The 22,694-nt window shown below is 41.7% G+C and overlaps 3 protein-coding genes across 5 annotated transcripts; all 3 read right to left on the reverse strand.

Annotated features, from left to right (window-relative positions):
• Nucleotides 1–1,438: 1,438 nt before the first annotated feature.
• On the reverse strand, nt 1,439–10,428 carry syt8 (synaptotagmin VIII). 3 transcript variants are annotated; one of them, XM_067493093.1, is made up of 9 exons: nt 9,167–9,387; nt 7,589–7,794; nt 6,667–6,839; nt 6,241–6,336; nt 5,297–5,464; nt 4,630–4,797; nt 4,085–4,202; nt 3,226–3,359; nt 1,439–2,926 (listed from the first exon to the last, which is right to left on the reverse strand). In XM_067493093.1, the coding sequence occupies exons 2-9, from the start codon at nt 7,767–7,769 to the stop codon at nt 2,690–2,692; spliced, it is 1,275 nt and encodes a 424-aa protein (XP_067349194.1). In that variant the 5' UTR covers nt 7,770–7,794; nt 9,167–9,387; the 3' UTR covers nt 1,439–2,689. The 3 variants fall into 3 exon arrangements, with proteins under 3 accessions (XP_067349194.1, XP_067349192.1, XP_067349191.1); XM_067493091.1 differs by having other exon boundaries at nt 9,171–9,386; XM_067493090.1 differs by lacking the exon at nt 9,167–9,387 and adding an exon at nt 10,270–10,428 and having other exon boundaries at nt 1,441–2,926.
• A 1,139-nt stretch (nt 10,429–11,567) lies between these two features.
• dldh (dihydrolipoamide dehydrogenase) lies at nt 11,568–19,381 on the reverse strand. Its single transcript, XM_067493089.1, has 14 exons — nt 19,240–19,381; nt 17,291–17,366; nt 16,710–16,789; nt 16,177–16,245; nt 15,872–15,941; nt 15,430–15,530; nt 15,201–15,344; nt 14,991–15,092; nt 14,590–14,780; nt 14,199–14,369; nt 13,786–13,975; nt 13,447–13,584; nt 13,080–13,169; nt 11,568–12,889 (listed from the first exon to the last, which is right to left on the reverse strand). The coding sequence occupies exons 1-14, from the start codon at nt 19,276–19,278 to the stop codon at nt 12,824–12,826; spliced, it is 1,527 nt and encodes a 508-aa protein (XP_067349190.1). The 5' UTR covers nt 19,279–19,381; the 3' UTR covers nt 11,568–12,823.
• Nucleotides 16,710–22,663, reverse strand: LOC137108469 (E3 ubiquitin-protein ligase TRIM17-like). Its single transcript, XM_067493088.1, has 4 exons — nt 22,494–22,663; nt 19,240–22,040; nt 17,291–17,366; nt 16,710–17,207 (listed from the first exon to the last, which is right to left on the reverse strand). Exon 2 carries the CDS (start codon nt 22,029–22,031, stop codon nt 20,460–20,462), a length of 1,572 nt encoding a protein of 523 aa, XP_067349189.1. The 5' UTR covers nt 22,032–22,040; nt 22,494–22,663; the 3' UTR covers nt 16,710–17,207; nt 17,291–17,366; nt 19,240–20,459.
• Nucleotides 22,664–22,694: the final 31 nt, after the last annotated feature.

Below are 22,694 nucleotides of genomic sequence, written 5' to 3' on the forward strand. Positions count from 1 at the left end.
CTGCTTTGTGAGAAAACACAGGAAGCACATCTCGGTGACCTTTCTGAGAAGAGTTGCTAAACCAAAAAACCACATCCCCCTGCAGACACGGCATTGAACTCTCTTTCAACTTCAAAGTGTTATCTTGGTGCAATGCTCTGCAACTTCCCTTCCTTTAGCAGAAATGTAACAGGAAACCTCCCTAAACTGAATAAAAGAGAGGCAGCAACATCGATGCATTTCAGAGCGAGTAGGAGATGTTACTGTCTTGCATCTATGCTTGCTCTCCTCATGAGTAAAATTGAATAACGCCTTTGTCTTTCTTTCCTTGCATATTATTTTAAATTGTTCTAGGTGTTTAGACCTGACAACTAATGTTCATGTAAGAACATTAACACTGAGACAGATGATGGGAATGAAGCCGTATAAGAGGTTAAAATATTGCAGAATGACACAGTTATGATAAAGCAACTATTCTAAAAGATTAGTTGCATGAAAGGCATCAGTAGTTTTTTTTCACCTAACACATCAATATGTCCATCTGCTTCATTCCCTGGTATATTTTAAGGACAAATCAAGCTATTCACACACATAAATTCACCTGTGCAACTATATCAGCAGAACATTAACAGCAAGATGCCATTTTAGTCATTTGGTGGAGGCTTTTATTCAAAGCAACTTACAGGAGGACACACAGGAGGCTCCTGTGCTGCTCAGCTCACGTCTTTGGCCACACATTGATCCTTTCTTTGTACCCGTAGAGCCAACTTCCTGTATGGCCCCTTTCAGTATTCTTACTGCCAGCTGATGTTCCACACAAGAATATACAGGATAAATGTTTCTTCACCTCTAAAGACTTGTTCTGCTTTATTTCTAAACTGTGGAAATAAACTTTATCTCCATGCTCACAGGTGCTTATGTGCTGAAAAGGGAAAAGGTTTCCATAAAAGGAGAAAAGGGCTGAGGACAGTGTCCTGAGGGTGGAGAATGTTCTGCCCAGCAACAGAAAGTTATAAAACTAATGTGTGAATGTATGAAGTTTAGAACTGCATAGGATGGAGGCTTGACACTCTGTCGATGTTCTGCAAGATAATAAAACCCCAAAAGACGTCCTGGGTGTTAAAGCTTCTGTACTAATTACACTTGAGGTGTCTAAGACCAGATATGGTCATTTTTGCCATGACAATGTTCTACAGTGACACGTCAACTTGATTTCCACACAACGCTGCACGGATGTGCTCGATTTGTAAGCAGGAAACTCATGCATTATTTAAAAGCTGTGAGAAGTCAGGGGGTCCCTGAGGTCTGTGTGAAGTGATTAATACCTTGTTTGAATGTCACAGAGCTCAGCTAAAAGACACACTGATATAAACTACACCCAGTAAGACAAGAGACATGTGAGGTGCACAAAGTTAAGAAAATGCTTAAAATGAACAAAAAGAGAGACTATAACGGCAAACGATGTGACTGTTTAATCCATTGTGTCTCTTCCAGTAATGAGCTTTTTGTCTGTCCCACATATTAACAATAAAGGAGACAGAACACATGGCACTTGGTGGGTAAGGCCACGACACGCTACACAGCCAACTTATGCACCACAGACAACATCTTCATCCATTACGCCACCGTGTGGTAAACCTGCTGCACTGCAGGAGACCAGAAAGACTTGTGTTAAAGCTGAGCTGCTGTTTCTTCGACAAAGTGTCTCATCATAGATACAGGTGTGTCGAGTTCTTTCACAGCAAACAGGAAAAAACATTTCTGTATGGAGCTGGTTTTGGACACAAAACAAAGATGCTACACTGGAACAAAGACAGCGATTCTAATAGAAAAACAAAAGTACACATATATACTGCACGTGTGAAAATACTGGGTGTACTTCCGTGTGTTTAAAGCCTATAATCTTCTGCCTCCAGGTAAACTGAGATCAAACCCACCCAGTCCTGATACCACAATTCCCAGGCTGCTTGGTGAAGATAGTCAGTGGAGAACTGAGGGATCAGGAACAGACACCTGCTGAATTCAGCCTGATTGATCTCTGCTGAGCAAACTCGCTGATTTTCTTGCTTTCCGTGCTCTTAATTTGGGAAGTGCGTGTATTGTTGCAGGTTTAGTCCACCGATGAAATCCCCAGCTGCAGAACCGCTCCTGACTATGTTGTCTGGAAGATTTCTTTCAGTACCCAAAGTAGAACCGTAGAAAGCAAGTCACCCTTTAACAAGCTCGAGGAATCAGGGCAGAGAACAGTGACAAGCTCATCATCTTATCTGCAACTCACGGACAGGTTAATATTGACCAAAGTGTTTTTGGTCACTTTGTGTTTGCTTTTACTCGTTTTTTTTTTTTAAGAATATTTTAGCTACATTTGTTATTTCTGGGCTGAAAACCTTCACTACAGAAATAATTATTTCCAGGACAGGGATTTATTTGACTCTCTCATTACTCAGTCACTGCTCCTCAGACAGTTGGACACATACACTCGATGTGATCACATGAGGTAACATGGTATTTTAATACATACTGTGTTAGAACAAACTGGTCTAAGTTTGAGGAATTAAATGTGTTTGATACAGTTCATACAGGAGGAAAAAGGTGCTTAGATTAGTATCATTTGATGATTTGAGCAGAATATGTGTTAAAGTTTGACGTATAATCAGTCAGATAAATGATCTTTAAACTATATTTAAATGTCTTTATACAGTTTTTGCCTCTAGAAGGGCAGTTTGCCGGGGAGGGGGATCTTCTTCTTCAGGGCCAGGGTGGAGTTGACCTGCTCGGCCGACAGCAGGTTGTGCCACTGTGCGACCGGCCGCCGCGGGTTGGACAACATGTCAGCCCAGTGCCTCAGCTGGTTCCCTGCAGCGTCGCAGCCCAGGTAGATCTTCCCGATGGCGTCGTTTCGGCTCACGGTGTCGTGGTCCCACACGGAGATCACCAGGTTCACCCTCTGAGGATGACAGGACCAGAACCTTTAGTCAACCACATGACATTCACTACAAATTATCATCATTATATTTCTTGCTTGTAGGCAGCCATTGTTATCCATTCACTTCACCCAAGGGAATGATGCATTTTAATGGGTTACGAGATTTTCATGGTAGCAAACTGCATTTATGGCTTATTTTCCAATAGACTAAACAATTAATATTGTCCAGAATTGGTTCTTTATCCCAAATGACAACAGCTAACATTGAAATGTTCAGATTAGTCCACCCTCTAAACCAGTGTGGATCTGCTCACACTAACCTGGATTTGTTCAAATGACACGTCAAAGGTGAAGGACTCGTTGTAATAAGGGTTCAGCGTCTTCTTCTTAACGGACGTCTTCCTTTTCTTCCACTTCCTCTTGTCCAGAGCCAACTGCACCTTCACGTAAGGATCTGCAAACATAATATAATATACAATAATATCATTGTGTGAGCTCCCATTGGCTTTGTCTGGATCAGACATCAGACAGACGATGTGCGTTGCGTGAGATGAAGAGAAAGAGGAAGATCTACACAAAGAGGCCGATTCAACACGTACAATCGGCCAGAAAGCTGCACGCTGCTGCAGACGCTCAGTAACAGCTGGTCAACAGCTGGTCAACAGCTGACAGTCGGTTGGTTTGGCCCTGAGCTGTTCACATAAATCATCATCTCATGAATTCATTCAAAATGTCTATTTAAGTGGTGGGTTAGTACGCGGAGACCCTGACGCTTCAATGTCTAATGCCTGAAGCAGCAAAGTTAAGGGGGAAGAGTCTCACAGGGAGGTGGACGGTACAACAAGACAAGACTTTTCCACAGGAGACCAGGGTTCAAACAGGCGCATTATTGATGATGGTGACACGACGTGGCACGTGAGATTACTTTAATAATGAAAGCACGTGTGCTGCTGTCACTGTTGGTAGCATTTTGTTTTTGTGTAATTTATCTTGTAACGTAACTTTTATTTGTGCCAAACTCTAACGTAGGTTTTGTCTGTATAAACAAAGAATTCCTGTGACGTCATAAGACGATGCTCCTGGAGCTTCAGTGTGAAGTCTGATGCTTCTTATACTTCTTAAATGTACTTATACTCTAGCAAAAAACGCAAAAGCTCTGAATGGGCTCTTTATTGTGACCTGAGGCTCCTCCGACGTCCATGCTCTTCAGGTTTTTGGCCTCCAGGATCACCACGGTCAGTTTTCCGGCGGTGGGGACGTAGCGCAGCGAGAAGCAGATGTCCCCCAGGTTTTCTTCCTGCAACACGAACATGTAACACAAGACAAAGAACTGCAGATCAGCTTCTTTTCGACATGGCGGTGACATTTTGAAGAACATAATTTGCATATTCAAAGCCTCAATAACTGATTCTTTGGCCACTTGTGGGCAACAGTGACAGTATCATTATCCACTTCAGTATTTGGCAGCTGAGCATTTTTTTGTGTGCATGTTTTGGGCTTTTGTGCTGTTATTGGACAGTGGACAGTATAGAGAGACCTACAATAAAGGTCCATCGCTGGGATCCAAACCGAAGACGTTGTGATTACAGGTTACACATCTTCAAGTCGCACTGTAGCTCCACCATGAGCTTGTCATCATTTTTTTATTTAAATTTAAATTCCATACAAGTGCAGTACCAGCAATACCGACTCATCTGGGTTCAACACACTGTTTTGGACAGTACCTCGAACTTTGCGGGCTCGCCGAGGTCCTGCCACTCCTCGATCACGTGGTTCCAGTCGACGTTGCCGAGCTGCACCCTGAGCTCGCCGATGATTCTGTGCTTGGTGAATCTGTTGAAGTCAAACACCTGCATCACCGCGGTGGATTGGAGCAGCGAAGCCTTCGGTATCTGGGAAAACAAGCAGCATTTTGCAGTTTGGGGATTCAGAGCGTTAGATTCAGCAGAGGTCTTCACAGCGGCAACAACTTTAGAGGGAGAAAAGTATGAATCCCGAAGAAATGCATCAGTCATCTTAAACATTATGGTTCCGTAGTTTTAATTTTCGACATGTTTTTTTTTTCCATTCTTGTTTAAAAAAAACCCATCAAACCTGGAAGCTCATGGGGAGACGAGCACACAATGTTTTCTGTGCTTTAAACTGCACAAATTGTAAAAGGTAATGTGAATGGAAATGATTTAATATCCACATACTGATCAATCTTTTGATTTATTGTGAAAACTAAACAAAAGGGAATTTACAACTGTATAAAACTATTGCACCCAGGAAATAAGGTTACTTCCTTATGACTTCAAGTTAAATGTCTCAATAAGACAGTAACGGTAATGAATTTCTGTGTATACAACATGCACTGTAATTAGCCAGTATGCCTTTGCAAAAGCATCAAACCTGGAAGGTGAACTGTTCGTTGAAGACGGGGTTGAGAGTTTGCTTAAACACTTTGGTCTCACAGGTTTTGACTTTGTCAGGGACAATGTAGACTTTGGCATATGGGTCTGAACTTTTTCCCAGGTCCATGGCCTTCAGGCTGTCAGCTTGTTTGATGCCGATGGTGAGCTGTGGAAAGGGACAGGAACCAGACAGTGCAGCGTCCTTTAGTGAGACTGACGGTTAAAGGACGGCGCTGCACAGATTTTAATCATGAAAGTGTGTTTCCAAGTGTCCTGACACTAGTGACACGTAGAGCCTTTAGTGTGTCCACTATGATTACAAAAGAAGTTTAATGCAGAAACTGAACAGTAGATCTGAGTGTAGAGTACAGTTGCCCAGAGAGCTCAACACACTGCAAAGAAAGACTTTATACAAAACGTAAGATGTTTCCAGATTAAGGTGGTTTGGACATGTTCAGAGGAGAAACTGTGAATATATCGGTAGAAGGATGCTGAGGTTGGAGCTGCCAGGCAGGAGGTCTAGAGGAAGAGCAAAGAGGAGATTTATGGATGTAGTGAGAGAGGACATGAAGTTAGTTGGTGTGAGAGAAGAGGATGCAGAGGACAGAGTTAGATGGAGACACATGATTCGCTGTGGAGACACCTGAAAGGGAACAGCAGCAACAAAAATCAAGCAGCAAAAAAAAAAACCCACAGCCAGACAGAGAAATGCAAAAAGTACAGATAACAACAGAAATGTTTCCAGGGGGCAATAAACAGAGACGGACGAGGCCAAAGTGTTTCTGTATGTGGTTGTGTTGTTTGCAGCATTGCTCGCGTGTTGTGACATTGGTCGTGTTTTTTAAGTTTGGTTGTTTAGTTGCAGTGTGTTGACCTCTCTACCGCCGTGGAGAAGTGCTTAAACCGGCTACTCTGTCAACAACTGGTTAGAGGTTTGATCACCTCGGACGAGGCCGCGTTGTATTCCAGAGAGTAGAGCAGCTTCCCTCTCGGCTTTTTGGCGGAGCCGTAGTCCACGTCGTTAACGTCAGGCTGAACCTGTCAGAGCAGGGAAAACACATGAAGGGACGTCGGTCAGAGCTGACACAGCAACTTCTTCCACATCTACAACTTTTCAACACTTAGTCTGAAACAATACTTTGCTGCACTCTTTTAACAAGTACAAGCAGTTTGGGTTACTGCAATCACTTTTCGAGCTTTTCCGGTCCCAGTGACATTTAGTCAACAACTCCAAAAGTAAAGACACTTCAGGGTAAAGCTGGTGAATTTTAAAACATTTCTACTTCACTGTGGCTTCTTTCGCTTATGAACCAGAGTTGTATTAAGTCAGATCGAAAAATCAGGCTGCGGAAAACAGCTGCCACTCACCAGAGCCGTGGTTGTTTTCCCGTTCACACCCTTCATGCCGATCTTCTGGCTTTTCTTCTGCTGCCGCTTCTTCTTGTTCCCTCTGCAGCAGCATTTGATGCAGATGCACAGACAGCACAGCAGAATGAGCAGAACGCCGGCCACAAAGATGGTGTAGATGGCCCATCGAGGCACTGCACCAGAAAACACAGGCACACAGCTCAGAAGCAGAAAGGATCACAGGTTAGCTTGACTTAGTGACTTCGTCCACACGCATGGGTGGATTTATGTTGCAGCAAGAGGACAAACAGAACATAAGAGAAATCATCAATGACTGGGCTGTGGCTGGTCTCATTACCAGGAAGCAGACCAACAGCAGCAGCATCATCTGCATATTTAATAACTGTTCTGTTGTCATATTATGGGCTTTCATGGTACGTGAGATAACATCCACATAAATGTTTTTGAACACGAGGCTTCAACACTCTGAGTCAGGTTTTTCCCAAAGTCTTTTAGCACCAAACTCCCTCTGTGTTACTATCTGTAAGGGCTGACATGAAAGTCAACTATTTGATGAATCGTATGATAGAATAATGAGCAATCTGAAAACTAATTAATCGTTTCAGTCATTTGTCACGTTAACGCTAAGAAAAATGTGACATGCTTCAGTTAAATGCTTCCTTTCTTTGGCTAATTACACTTATCTTCAAACAAAACAAGGTATTTGTTGGTGACTCCCTGCACCCAGTGATGTTTTCTATTATTCATTTTACTTTCAGAAGTGAAGAAATTGATTGAAAAATTGAAAAATGAAAAACATTTACTCCAGGCCTGAGCCTACTTACATGGTTGACATAGTTGTACTTGACCTAAGTGAACTAAGTTTCCAAAATGTATACAAATATGTATCCAGGTACTGTGGAGTATTTCTTTGGTGACTTACAGGGGATCTGATCGAGTAGGTTGTTGATGAAGTCAACAATGGTGGAAGCTACCGGGTTAAGGGTGGTGTTGGTGGAGGCATAGGTGGTGGAGATGATGGTGACAGGGCGACTGGTAGCAGCCTTTAAAGATGATTCTTTGGGTTTTGGATAAGATGACTGTGATGGTTTGACGGTAGGCATGATGTCGAGGATGGAGTCCAAACCTCTGGAAGCAAAAGAAGAAAAAAAAGTTCAGTTTTCTTGTTGCTGTGGGAGGTTTTAGCAAAATCCCATTAAAGCTCTGTTTCCGTGTATGAACTGAATTTTAGTGTCTCAGTTTTCGAGCACGATGTTCAACCTGAATTTTCTAGGTGGATAAGTGTTCAAAAGTCAGACTGTGTGAATTTACACGGGTCATATTCTCTTTAATGGATTCACTATTCTCCAAGTGATATTCTGTGACGTAGAAATGTTGTCTCCATCCCCTGAATTCTACTTTTCAATAAATCATAGTCGACTGGAGTTTTCTTATGTCTTCATGGTGCAGGCTTTGTCCAGGATGCTGATTCAGCAGTAACTTACCAGACAATATTTGAAACACATTCACTGTATTCAGATGAACTTCATTTAAATAATTGTGTGACTTTGCAAAAGCCATTTTCTGTACCATGATGATTCTGGTGAATTGTGAAACCTCCAAGGGGGGTGAAACCACATTTAAGCAGAATATCAGAAAGCAGCTTGTTTCACAGCATTTTGTGACCAAAATGTGCAGCACAGTCATTTGACTAATGCCAAGTGGGCTGCATCCATTTTGTAATGTTAAACTCCCATAACTGAACATTATGCTCCAACACGGCAAAAAAAAACTTACTGGCAATGTGAAAGTTACTGGGCTTGTATGTTTTGGAAGCTGGTTGAAGGTTTGAAGACTTCACACCAATTGTTCATACAGTATGCTAATGTTTTATATTAGTATATGAGCTCATGCGGATTCATATGTGAACTCCACAGTTTATGTCACGAGATACGTAAAATAAGTAAATAAAGACAGAGAACAGCCCAATGAACAAACATGTTTCCGTTTTTGCCTTTTACAGCAGGAAACAGGTTTCACAGTATTTATAGTGAAAGCAAAGCTCACATGTTGCAAAAATGTTGACTTAATGTTACTGACAGTCACAAAGGAAAACAACAGCAGCTTTCGGGTCGCTGCACATCCTGCCTTCAGAAGAACAAAGCCAAGCAACCGGGATGAAAAAGCTTGTTAAATCTATAAAAACCATTTCTAATCACGCTTCTTTTGTCCAGTAAAAAGTCCACCAAGTGGAGTTTGGAGGTTTCCTAACAACAGTGACGTCCGAAATCAAACAAACAGTGGCGCTGACATGACTGAGTGGAGTTTCAACTACAGGCCTCCACCATGAGCAAACAGCAGCGGCACATTAAGTCGGATCCACACTCTGATAACAACACTTCAGCACCCACCCGAGGAATTTATCGGGTCAGAGTAAAAAGGCCTCAGAGCCTCGACCATCTCTGACAAATGCCCTCAGTTTAAAACCATCCAGAGGTTTTTACTAAAGTAATTTACTCACTGACATGTTTCACACAATTCTCCACATCCCTGCTAGTTCCAAACCCATTGGCCAAGACCGCTTCTGATCTCTGCGGTCCATAAGGGGGTCCTGTTGGATAGTGATTGAGGGGGAAGGAAGTGACGTCTAGGAGAAAGACCGGACTTTTCCTAGAAACGAGCCTCAGTCTGATTAAAGAGAGGAAACGTGTCCTCGCTCCGTCTACATCCAGTCAGTTTCTGCACTAATGAGCAGGGAAACACATCACGCAACATGTGGAGCAGGTTTCTGGAGTCGGGCTTCTTCCAAACATCCATTTGTCTGTTTAAACAGTGAGAGGAGTCTGCGACTGGAACGAGTCCACATCCTGTCCTGCTCCAAATGTAAACTTTTCCTTTCTAAAACACTTTGGTCAGAACTGTTACTGCCTTGGATACCTTCTCTCAGAGATTAAACAACATTTTTAAAACGAGTACAAAGCAAAAAAATAAAGAAAGAAATGATGGGTGATGTCATGATATGAACTTTTTTTTTCTCCGAGACAAATCGTCAATAAGAACATGACAAACATAAGGTCAATGTGACTTTTTTGTATAAAAACTGTACTTCATTCTCAAAGGTGCCATGTTGGTGACTGACATCCAGAATACTTCATGTTAGGCTGTCGGGTAGAAGAACAACAGCAACAACGAGAACTGAGGAAGAAAGACACGAGAAGGAAGAGCCGAAAGAATCAAAGGTTTAGAAAGAGAAAGGAACGATGATGACAAAGACAAAAAAAGAAGTGGTTCTAATAGAAAGGACAAAAGATGTAAGAGTGAAAAAATGATGAATGATGGCAGAGAGAAAACCCATAGTGGAAGAAAGAACAGAAGAAATGAGGAAAGAAAGAGGAGCAGAGGAAGGAAATGAATAAAAACTAAATAAACCGAAAGTGAATCAGTGGATTTGGGACAAAACAAACAAGAGTTCAACCAACCAGACTGTTACAGTGAAATCAGAGACAGAAAACGTCAAAGTGTGGAATTATGTGTGTTTTGCTGTGGTTTTAATTTTACATCATTAGCATTGAAAAAAAAAAATCCTGACAGATGAAGAGAAATAAAGTGACACAGTGACTGTACCTGAGCACGACGACGACTTTGTTTTCTCCTATTTGAACCTCATTTCTCGTGCGTTTGTTCAGTCGGCTGCTGACCTGTGGCTTCTGCTGAACTTCAGTCCACCATCCTCAAGACTGTCGACCCGGGGCCACACCTGCTGAACACACACACACTCTGACACACACACACATTGTTCAAACAGAGGTGGAGTCTTCGCTGCTAAAATTCCACTTATTCAAACACACAATGTTCAACAGCAACAAGATGGTGACACAATAATTAGGTCTGATGCTTTTAGAGGACAAGTTCACAGTTTGTCCCAGTCTGCTCTTATGTTCAGGTCCTACTTTTGGGAAAAGAGGGACAGAGGGTCAGTGTCCTTTTGTTTTTTTGTAAAGTTTACCTGAAAACCACAAAGGGCTTCAGCATTTGGTTCTTCCAAAGTCGCATCATATGTAGAAGAAATTTCTCTTTTTGTTACAGACTTTTATCCATTTAATACCTGTTGTTTTCAGCCCATCTGGAAATATCAGCTTTCACCAGGGGGCGAAAGTACAGAGAATCAAAACTCACATAAAAGTGCAAGTACATGTCTAAAGTGGTCCTAAACAAGCAGAAGTAATATTTTACGAGTGACACTGTATTAAAATAAAATGTTATTTTGTTATATATTATTATGCTAATTGTTAATTTAACAGATTTTGGATGGTCCCTTCCCGCGTCACCACAGTGGAACACGTGATTTTGGCAGTTTTTTTTAACGCTGGATGTTCTTTCTTCTGCAGCTCTAACCGTTGAGCCACCAGGCAGAGCCTCTGCATTGTACTGCTTAGCATATATACAACCACATACCCTAATATGTACGCACGCGCTTGTCATTACAGCAAAATCTAAGCCCCGCAGAAACTGGGGAGGGTTGTGTCAGGAAGGGCATCCGGCGTAGAAAGCCGAAAGGACAAAAAATTAAAAATGATTTTTTTTTAAAAAAAGCTGCTAATACTTAGGGTGTAACTACACATAAGAGTGTAAGAGGCTCCACTTTAAAGGTCAAAAACTAAATAAAAGAAAAATAAATCCACTAGATTTCTTGGCACAATGCATACAGCTATTTAAAAGGTTGTGTCCACAGCATTGACTACTTAAATTCCAACCTTGCTTTTTAAAATGCTAAAAGTTAGTCATTGATCATTCAGTGTGTTTCTCAGAGAAGACATTATACATAAGGCCTGAGGACACATTTAGTTCATCTCAAGCTTCAACAGAAAGTGAATATAACATCTTTGCAGATGTAAGTAAACATAGAGCTACACGTTAAAGTCTCAATTTAACTGTATTTATTGTTTAAATGATGAACAAGGACAGAGCACAGCCAATCACAGCAGAGGAATCAGGGCAGGAGACTCCCAGCAGGTTCTCTCCCAAACTGATTTTATGTTGTTCTACACACAGAACCACTCTGCACTCACAACTCCAACCAAACAGTGATGTCACAGGTGGTGTTCTTCAGAAAATGCACTAGTTCTAGTTTGAACAGTGGTTGTGGGTTTTGTAACTAGTAAGACCTCAAAAACTTGTTGGTTTGAATTGGTTTGTCCTCAATGTTTTGTGCTGCTGTCCTGTCTGCGTCCTCCTTATAAGAGGTTACTGACTTTACGGCTACTTATCTGGAAGGTGAGTCATGTCAATTGAAAACATCTCGCTGCACATCCAAGTGGTTTCTTCACTCTGAGAAAACCTGCCTAGGGCAGTGCTTCTCAACCCTGGTCCTCTAGGACCCCTGCTTTGCTTGTTCTCCCGCTAACCCTGTAATACCAACAGCAGATTACTTGGATCAGGCGTGTTCGGTCAATCAGGAGCTGGAAGATACCATCTTAGGTGAGTGTGCAATGAGGGGAGACAGAGTGAATTGTTATTTCCCAGCTTCTGGCTGACTGAACACACCTGATGTAGGTAATCAGCAGTGGGTAGGGCAGTTGGGTTCTTTGTCTGTCACCTGAATTGGCTCATTATATGGAAATGAGAGGGTGAGAACATGCAGGGACTGTTGGCTGGGCCTCGTCATATCAGGAGAGGACAAAGGACTCCCCTGGTGGTGGCCACTTGTTTGAGGCTAAGACGAAACCGTAACGTCCAACCTACATGACTCAACTTCCAGACAGCGTCACCCGGATGACTGAGTACTTCCACTAGGTTAGTGGCACATGCCAGGTTAAAACACAGAAAAACGTTCAAAATAAAATAAAATTTCTTCCTTGATTTTCTCTTAAAATACAACCTGAACCCACCCCACCAAAACAAAATAAAATTCTCTATGTGCTGTAAATAAGTGCTTTAGATGCTCATCTGGGCTATTTTTCAACTACGTTGAAAACAAAAAGACTGATATGCAGTCGGTGTTGATTTACCACCCAAACCCCCTTTATTGTTTTCTTGGGAACATTTAAATAACATCAGTACTAAACATGGTACAGTTGTACACTGAAGATTCCAGTGGGCTTGGATGAAGGTTTGGACACAGACAGTTTTCCGTTTCTTCTCGGTTATGTACACTGAAGGTGCGACAGCGGCTGGCAGATCAGAAATTAATGGCTTTGCCGAAGGAGGCGGCCAGGTTTGCTTCTCTGAAGGCCTCTGACAACGTCTGCGGGAGGAGGAGAGGAAGGAGAAGTAGTCAGTGCCACAGCATGAACGCCACTGGTTGGTGGTAAAAAAGCAAGTGATGCACAGTATTTTCTTATCCTACTCCTGCCCCGTCCACAACAACACTAAATCCTCCAGGTGGTATAAATGCTGTGGCTGATTTTGTGTGTGTGTGTTGACGCAGTACATACTGGATGGGCGTGGCAGACTCGAGCGACATCTTCACACGATGCACCGTACTCCATGGCCAGAGCAGCTTCATTGATCATCTCTCCTGCTCCCTGCAGGAAACGCACAACAAACCAGTATTTAGTGCCGAGTTTCTATCTGCTTTTCTTTTTGAGAGTTCTCACATTTAAAGGAAACAACTCATCCACCATGTTATTCATTAGTGGGCTAACTCAGCAATCATGCTTCCTGTACATGTTCCAACCTCGTAAATGTTAGCATGTTGCTGGAAAAAGGCTTTTTACAGTTAACACTGCGACATCATGCGAGGGGATCACAGCTTCACTTCTGTTACTCAGTGTGGGGTCTGAGGTTTGAGGAAGCTCTTACCGATCCAAGGAGGTGTGCTCCCAGCATCCTGTCCGTCTCCTTGTGGCTGAGGATCTTCACCATACCGTCTGTGTCAGCGTTGGTTTTAGCTCGGCTGTTGGCAGCAAAGGGGAATTTGCCGATTTTGTACGGGACATTCTGAGGAGGAGGAAACGATCAGACGGTCAAACACTGAAAACACAGAGACTAAGTATCATATAGAAAATCTGTTGCCCTAACAGAGTGAATCCCCTTCAAATGTGTTCGATAAAGCTTTGATAAACTGTGCAGGCACTGTGCACCTGCTTTCAGCTTCAACATGCCATCACTGCTTCAATGAGTTGACCCCCTTCGTCTCACCTCCTCTTTGAGCTGCTCCTCTGTCTTGCCCACCCAGGCCACCTCAGGGTGTGTGTAGATGACGGAGGGAACACAGTTGTAGTCGATGTGCACAGCACCACCTGCCATGCCCTCCACGCAGATGATGCCCTCGTCCTCAGCCTTGTGTGCCAACATCGGCCCAGCGATCACGTCACCAATTGCATAAATACTGAAATCGGAGAGGGAGAGATGTGTATGTTAAAAAACAAAAAGTCCAAAAATCTCTAATTTGCGCATTTATTGAATCAAAATATTCTTAAGTGGACTCAAACATGATGATCATTTCAGAGAATCTTAGATAATAAGCCGTAAAAGGGGTTTGAAGTGCTGTTTAAGGAGATGCAAACCGGCCACGCTGCCTCACACTTTCTTCAGCATAAGCTCAATGGTACCTGGGCACTTTGGTCTGGAAGCGGTTGTTGACAGGGATGCGTCCCCTGTTGTCCAGCTCAATTCCTAAAGAATCCAGACCCAGCTTCTCTGTGTAAGGTCGTCTGCCGACACAGACGAGCAGGACGTCACATGTCAGAGTCTCATTTTTCCCTCCAGCTGCTGCCTCCACTCTGAAAAACCAAGCACACCAACACAGACTGTTAAAACCTGATGTCTGTATCATGGAGGAAGTTCAGCTGGGCCTGGCTGGTTGTCCTGGATAATCTCGTCTCTGCTAACTCTGGTTCACCTATTCAGCTGTGAGTGTGTTCGTGTTAACCAGAACCAAAATATATTCAAGTACAGGTTGACATTTAAATTAGTGACTATAGATATTTTCGTTTTACTTACGCCACATCAATCTTCCCATCAGGCCTCTTAATGGCTCCCAGGACTTTGGTGCTGAGCTTAAACTTCAGGCCCTGCTTCTGCAGGATGCGCTGGAAGTTCTTGGAGATCTCCATGTCAATGCCCATGCCACCAACATGGCCCAAGAACTCCACGGCTGTAACCTTGGAGCCTAGACGTTGCCACACTGACCCCTGCAGGTCAGGAGGACAAACAGAGGGATTAGAGGAATAATTGCTCCAAAACAAAAGGGAAAATGTAGAACTTTGAAATGGTCTGGAAATGTTCTGAGGATCAACTGAGCCACTTCTTTGACATTCTTAATCAAAGAATTGAGTGGAATTCAGTGAATATCAAAACACATCAATGTGTTTGTTGGTGAATCCATCTGATTTGATGCTGACCAGCTCTACTCCAATGACTCCAGCTCCAATCACAATTAGCTCCTCTGGCACTTTCTGCAGGGACAGAGCTCCTGTCGATGACACGATGGTCTCCTCGTCAATCTAAAAAAAGAAAAACATTAAAAGTTTTACAAATACAACTGAAGACTGTACCGAAATTCCATCATGGCCCATAGTGGAAAAGATCTGTAAGAATGAACACTGCTGTACCTGGATCCCGGGGAAGGGTGTGACCTCGGAACCGGTAGCGATAAGTATGTTCTTAGTGTTGATGACCTGCTCGCTGCCGTCTGCTGCTGTGGCCGTCACCTGGTTCTTTCCCGTCACCCTCCCAAAACCACTGACGTGCGTCACCTGAGGAGAGCGATGCCACACTGTGATTCTAACAGTGATTCTCAGTAAGGTGTGAGTGAGCAACAGAGAGAGAGTAAAGCCTGACTTTGTTCTGTTTGAAAAGATGTGCGATTCCTCCAGTCAGCGCTTTGACTGCCCCGCTCTTCTGTGCCATCATCTTCTCCAGGTTCAACGAAATGCCTGAAACTGAGGGGAAGACAAACCTGATTATACAGTAGCTATGAAAACAGAAAATAATTCGCTATTTTAATAATCTACTAGTCATTTTATTAAAAATGGTATATGCTGTCTGCAGCCTCTCAAAGAGAAATATTTCCCAGTTTTCTCAGTTTTCTATTATAATAGACTCAACATCTCTGCTGTTTGGACTGTTTGTTGGACAAATCAAGCCATCTGAAGACATCACCTGAGAAACTGAAATGGAATGTTTTTCGGTGACATTTTATAGAGACACTGGACAAAGCTACAGAGATCTATCTTATCTGAAAACCACAAAATATTTCCTACAAGTTCAAGAAGACTCTTACTTTCGATTCCTCTGCTTTCAAAGTCTTTGCTGTGAGCCATGTGGTAGAAGTAGGAGTTGTTTAGCAAAGCCTGCAGACACAAAAGATCAAGTAAAGTATTAACTCAGTCAGACGACACATATACTTTACAAAAACATTCTCATAAAGTCATTTTCTAAATCACTGGTTTATCTAAAGACAGCAGAGCTTCACTATTTTACACTATGTTAAATTGTATCAACAGGTTGATTATAGATGCCACATTACTTTTGTCTTCATCATGTCTCATCACAGAACAGAAATACCTGATTAGCAGGCATCATTACCTTTGAGGGGATGCAGCCGACATTAAGACAGGTTCCACCGAGTGTGGGATTTTTTTCAACACACACAGTCTGTCAAAAGAAAATCATCTGCATAAACATGTTTTCTCCAGCAGAAAAACAAAAAACAAAGCTGAATTAGTCACTGTGAAGTCTTCTCCCATAAACTCTGACCTCTTTGTGGGGACATTGACAAATATTTTTCACACAAGCCAACATACAGTACACCAAAAATGTACTGATATTTATACTAGACATTTATGTAACAAATTGCAAGCTTATTATATCATCAGTTATTCACCATAATTAAAAAGATGCAGATTTACAAAAACTAATATAAAATATGTTTAGCAGAGATATTGGCTAATGTTGTGCAATTATTCATATCTAATAAAGCAACTAGAAAGTCCTTCTCTTGGTGAGGTTGCATAAAACATACTTTAATTGATTAAAATATTAAATACCATCAGTAAAAACATGCAAAAGAACAATGGCACCGCCTGTTTTACTCTATCTGCATTTCTCCCGGAGCTTACCTTGAAGCCGAGCTGTGCGGCTTTGATCGCAGCGACGTAGCCGCCTGGACCAGAGCCCACCACTGTGACGTCTGCATCGACTACGGAGAGACAAAGTTTATGATGAGTTTATAACAGCGGCTCAAAACTATCAGAGGAGTAAAACAGGAATGAGATAAAGGACATGATATAAAATACACAATCCAGCCAGTTTTTGAAAATCCATAACGAAGCAGGAGAGATGTCTCCTGGTGAGACCACCCATGTGAAAAATCTCTATTTCCCAGCAGTATATAAGTATTTTTTCATTGTATAATTTATTAAATTAACACGGCACAGCAGAAACAGCAGAAATGTAAAATGACAATTTGTTTAAGTTTAACACGGTGTCAAAACTATATCAACTCACAAATGTATACTATTACCACCTATGATTATAATAAAGACGTGCTACAGACAGATACCCGGGTACATGCTGCTGAGGAACAAATCTCTTCAAATGAGTGGGTCCAGTGTCAGCTAAAAGGGAAACAACTATCAAAAATATGGTTTAAGTTTCCGCCATTAATGAGGACATGTAGTAACATTTACGGTGATCTTACTTGCTGTTTTGTCAGAGTAGGTTCGGACAGACAGAGCTGCAGCTCCATGCAGTTTGCAGGGGAGGTGGTGGCTCCGCTGTGACGAAAACCAAACACAGAAAGGAAAAACCCTCAAATGGACAATAAAACACAATGGAAAACTAGACATTCTACAAGTCACTGTTGGGCCTGCATCCTTTAATAAATACTTTGCCTTTTATACTAGTTTATTATTAGTACTCACCGATAGATATGTGTTCATTATCTAATATTCTAAAGTTCACATGTATCAGCTTACAGTATTCTCCAGGTCAACTCTGAGGATTGATGTCTGCCTGCTTTGTTAGTTGTTTTGTGCATTTGGATTTTAGCGAGATTCAACGTTTGCAACACTGTCACAATCACAGTTATAAATAAGTTATAACTTTAAGAAACATTTTATGGGAAATGCAATTAGTATATCTATGTTGCTTTCTTCAGAATACTTTTCCTTATATACTATGTATGTCACAGTGTATTCCACTACTTTGTGGTTTAGTGTCATAATTAACAGCACTTTGCGGTAATATTGGTCTGCAGAAATTCCAACTGGTTTATGCTTCCCTGGATAAATCGTGCCAGTACAGTAAATCAGTACCTTCAGATTAATTGTGGGCTAAAAAGCCTGATCTCATAAATGCCTTTCAGTCATAGGTTACAATGTTGTCTTTTCTTTTATATGAAGATTTGAATTGCAGGGTTGTGCAGAAATTCCTGGGGGAATGGTTAAACTAATTGTTGTGATCGCAACATCCTGAATTCACTGCAGGCCACAGCCTGACGTCTATGCCACAATGACAGTTATTTTTATTTGTTTCAGTTCATGCAATAAAACGGGACAGTGCTTTAAGATTTGAAGTGGTGCAGAACCTGTTGATTATCTGTTAAGCTGCGGATTAATGTTCCTGGACGGTCAGTTCATTTTTAAAATAGGACATCACAAAAGCCAAAAACAAAGATGTCCACTAACAGATTCTGAACACAGATGCAGATTATTTTGCTGTCAATCAACTAATGGCTTAATTGACTATTATTATTATTACTATTCACTAATCATTTCTTTTTTATGGTGCTGTAGGAATTGTTTTGATCCTCATTGCATGAAATTAAGCAACAAAACTGTGGGGCTGGCTAGTTGGCACAAAATATATTATACCACGATAGTCACTCACTGGCTACTTACAGGGTTAGAATTTTCTCAGTTTTAAGTTATCAAAAATGTGACAATTCTCCTATGACTATTATTAGATTATATATGTGCACATAAAGAAATGGACAATTAATTTAGATGCAGTAATGTTTTCAGCGAAAGGGGAACAATTAGAAACTGGGTAATATTCACCGTGCAAAGATGTTAAAGTTTGCTGAACTACATTACTGCACTACGTGTTAACTGTGAGGTAACGAATGCTAACTAGCTTAGCGTGCTAACATGGTTGCTACGAAAGTCAATTAAATATGTATGTTACATTTAGTTGGTAGAAAGTTATAAACATAAAGCCATAACATATTTCAATTCAGATGTTCTTTTTTTTTTTGGCACTACGAGCTGGCAAACATTACCTTTCGATAACAGGCACTTTTCAGAAATAACGTTGTAACCCGTATGTGTCTTATCCTTTTTTTATACCATTAACTTATGCCGAAATAACGACATGAACTTATAAAATTGGAAAAACATATTTAACACATTTTAAGGAACATATTTTTAAAAACAATATTCACAGCGACTCTCAAACTCTTAAGTTTTTCAGTGGGGTCTGGCGTTGCATACGCTTTCATCGTACTAGAGCTGTTAGCTAACCCGCTAGCCAGGCCCGGGCTAAGAAACTAACAATACCAGTATCCACAGGACCAACAGCTGGTGAGACTAGTCTGTAAGCGATCCGGACAACACGCGGTGGTTAGTGGGTTACTAAACCCACCCTTACCGTGGCCAGGGAGCGGTATAACTGAGTCCAGCTCTGCATTTCGTCTGTGTCCCCTCACAGGTTCAGTCACCTACAGCAGGCCGACTAGCCAAGGACTCCTGACAGTGCGCAAGCGCAGTACCAGTCCAGGAACACGCCTGTGCGTCGCCTCTAAATGACGTCAGTGATCGTGTAAACTGAAAATAATCAAACATCCCTGGTAAAATTAAAAAGCGAATGGATTAGCAGAGTACTCATAATGCTATTTCACAGTTTCGTTGCCTATACTATATTATAATAAGTGTTTAAGTGAAACTGTTTATTCCTGGGACAAACGCCAGGTCATCTTGACCCATTCTGTCTTTACTGACACACACCTCCACACCATCCACCTCATTAATATGATCTAATATTATATTATACTGGAATAACACTAGAATGTATGTAATCTATTACTAACCACTACAGTATATTTTTGTCATTTGGGAGATGCTTTGTACAAATAGGCAAACAATTTTTTCCATTACAAATCTGTTTCTAAAAATGGACCATTAACACATGTGGTAGAGCAAAAACCGTGAAATATTGTCTCTAAAATGTAGTGAAATTGGAGCAAGAAACTTCACAAAGAAAGTGATCTCTATGGGCACCAATCTGAGAGAGTTACTGAATATTTTAAACGCTATTAAATGTGACGCTGTTTTTTAATGTAAATGTACAATCTAATGGAATTTCCAACTGAATGTCAACACGTGTCCCTTCACGTGTTCACAAATTATCACAAAATGAGGACAAATATAAATAAGAAAAATGTATTGGATTCACTAAAGTTTTTTTTAGCCAAATCCAACACTATACTGTACATACAACAAACATCTAAAGTTGCCACATATGGCACAATGTAATATAAAGAAAATACTCAGATTTGGGAAATAAAGCATTTATGTATGTAGGAAATGTGTGGATTCTTATTTACTGTGTAAATATGCAGAGGGACACACCCTCACATGGGTGACAGATGTTGATGCAGTTTGTCAAACTTTTCAATTACTCTAAAGCTGAATAAGTGCCAAGAAACACAGCAGGGGCCCAGTGCCACAAAATACAGAACAGAAAGAACTTGGTGCAAAACACGAATATACAGGACACATAATTTTGAATTAATTGAAAAAATATTTTGCGATGAACCAAAAACATTCAAAACAATTCATGAACACACAATGTGTCCTGATGAATCAGTCTCACTGTAAACATAACTTGTGTTCTCTTAGAAAGAAATCCCACCAGGACCCACTAACACCGTCATTACAACAGGGGCTGAAGAACGGGTAGAGTTCCCCAGTGAAGCAGCAGTCAGTAAAGGAGTAGATAAGAGCTGCAGTACCAGCATCATAAAAGGAGACCAGACCCTGCTCATAATCCACAAACACCCCCACCTTCTGAGGAAGGGACTTCACAGAGAGACGGACTGATGGATTAGCAGCTGCAGAATAACCGCCTTGCCGATTAGCGCAAATTGTCCAGTAACCATTTCTGGGGCTCAGCAAGACTTCTCTGGTAAGATTGGGTTTTCTGGTCACTCCTAAAGTCCACATAAACCAAGCTCCAACCTGAACCTCAAAGTAGAATTTTCCTGAGGAGAAGCCCTTCATGGATAAGGCACACCTGCAGCCACTAGACTGAGTGAATAGATGTTTCATTATTATGACTGGATTAAGATACACATATTCTCTATACTGCTGGACCCGCTCCAGCTCAGCTTCAGTTACCCTCTCCACCTGTTTGCTGAGTGTCTTCTCTAGCTGAGCCACAGCTCTCACCACAGTCGCCTCATATGGAGGCTGACGGATGTTGACCTGTGTCCAGTCCTTGGTGGTTGGAGCAGGATTCAGGGATGAGAGGTTCTGGAGGAGGTAGAGGTGGTCTCCAGAGCATGAGAGCTTCTTCAGCTTATTTCTTCTCTTCTTCAGATCAGATATTTCCTGTTCCAGCTCTTTGATGAAGTGTTTGGCCTGTTTCTCTGTTGTTCTCTGATTCTCTTTGATGGTTACGATGAATTCAGCCTGTCCTCTCTCAGTAGACTCCTTCAGAGCAGCGAAGACCTGAACACCTTCTGTTATCGCTCTGTCTGCATTTGTCTTATTCAGCTTCACCGACTGTTTCATCTCCTCCATCTTCAGTTTTCTCTCCTGGATTAACTGCTGAATTGCAGCATCTGTCTTCACCAGCTTTGCCCTCTTTATTTCATATTCTTCTTTCAGAGGGACAAGCTTGTGTCTCTTATGGTCTGAATAGGGGCAGATCACACAGACACATGTCTGGTCAGTCTTACAGAACAGCTCCAGCAGTTTATGGTGCTCCTTACACATCCTTTCTTCCAGGTCCTCCACAGGGTCAATCAGCTGATGTTTCTTCAGACCCGACTTTGTCAGATGAGGCTCCAAGTGAGTCTCACAGAAGGAGGTCAGACACACCAGACAGGACTTCAGGGCCTTCAGTTTGGTTCCAGAGCAGATGTCACAGGGAACTTCTCCTGGTTTGACAACTTCGCTGCTGCTGCTTTTCTGTTGAGCTTCAAGTCTGAACTGGGCAGACATCTCAGAGATGAAGGTGTTAATATGCAGCTCAGGTCTAGTAGGGAAACTCTTGCTACAGATGGGACACCGACAATGGACATTAGTGTTCCAGTGCTGACTGATGCAGTTTTTACAGAAGTTGTGTCCACATGGTATGGAGGCTGGATCAGTGAACACATCCAGACAGATGGAGCACATAAACTGATCTTCAGTCAGCACACAGCTGGCAGCAGCCATGTCTACACACTGAGAAGAAAACATACAAAAATACAATTGTTTGTAAAGTAAATGTGTTGGGTTTTTTTTTTGTCTAATACAAAATCTAACTATGGCTAATGGATCAAGTTACTTTAGTTAGAAGCAAGTACATTTTTAAACAAAATTATTGACATTACAATTATTAGTCCAAATCTGATTATCATCAGATTAACCAGAAGGATGATTCAAGACATAGACCATAAAGAAACAGAAGACACCACAACCCCAGAGAGAATCACAGAGCAGAAACTACCATGTTGAGGTGGATGTTTCTACTGAGGTAAATGCAGCCAAACACAACGATTGTGCAGCTTATTAAAAGTCGCGATTTAAGATTCCAATGTTGGTTTACAGCACAGTTTTCTTTTTAATACTTGTTTTATTTCACTGTATATTTAACCGGTGTTTCTGAATTGGGAATTTGAGCAGTTTTGTACTCACCAGTGTTTGACAGAGTCTCTGCTGTGTTGTTGAGAGAAAAAAAAAAACGATCGCGTCTCGACTGCAGCTGTGCTGTCACTCAGACAAACTCTCGCTTAAGGAAATGTGACGCTGAATCTCCCCTCACATGACGGTGTTGCTCCACCTGTCAGTGTAGCTCTGTTTGCCGAACATACTGGAAACGCCTTGACATGGATTGTT

This window comes from Channa argus, chromosome 23, assembly GCF_033026475.1.
Source record: "Channa argus isolate prfri chromosome 23, Channa argus male v1.0, whole genome shotgun sequence".
Taxonomy (NCBI): Eukaryota; Metazoa; Chordata; class Actinopteri; order Anabantiformes; family Channidae; genus Channa; species Channa argus.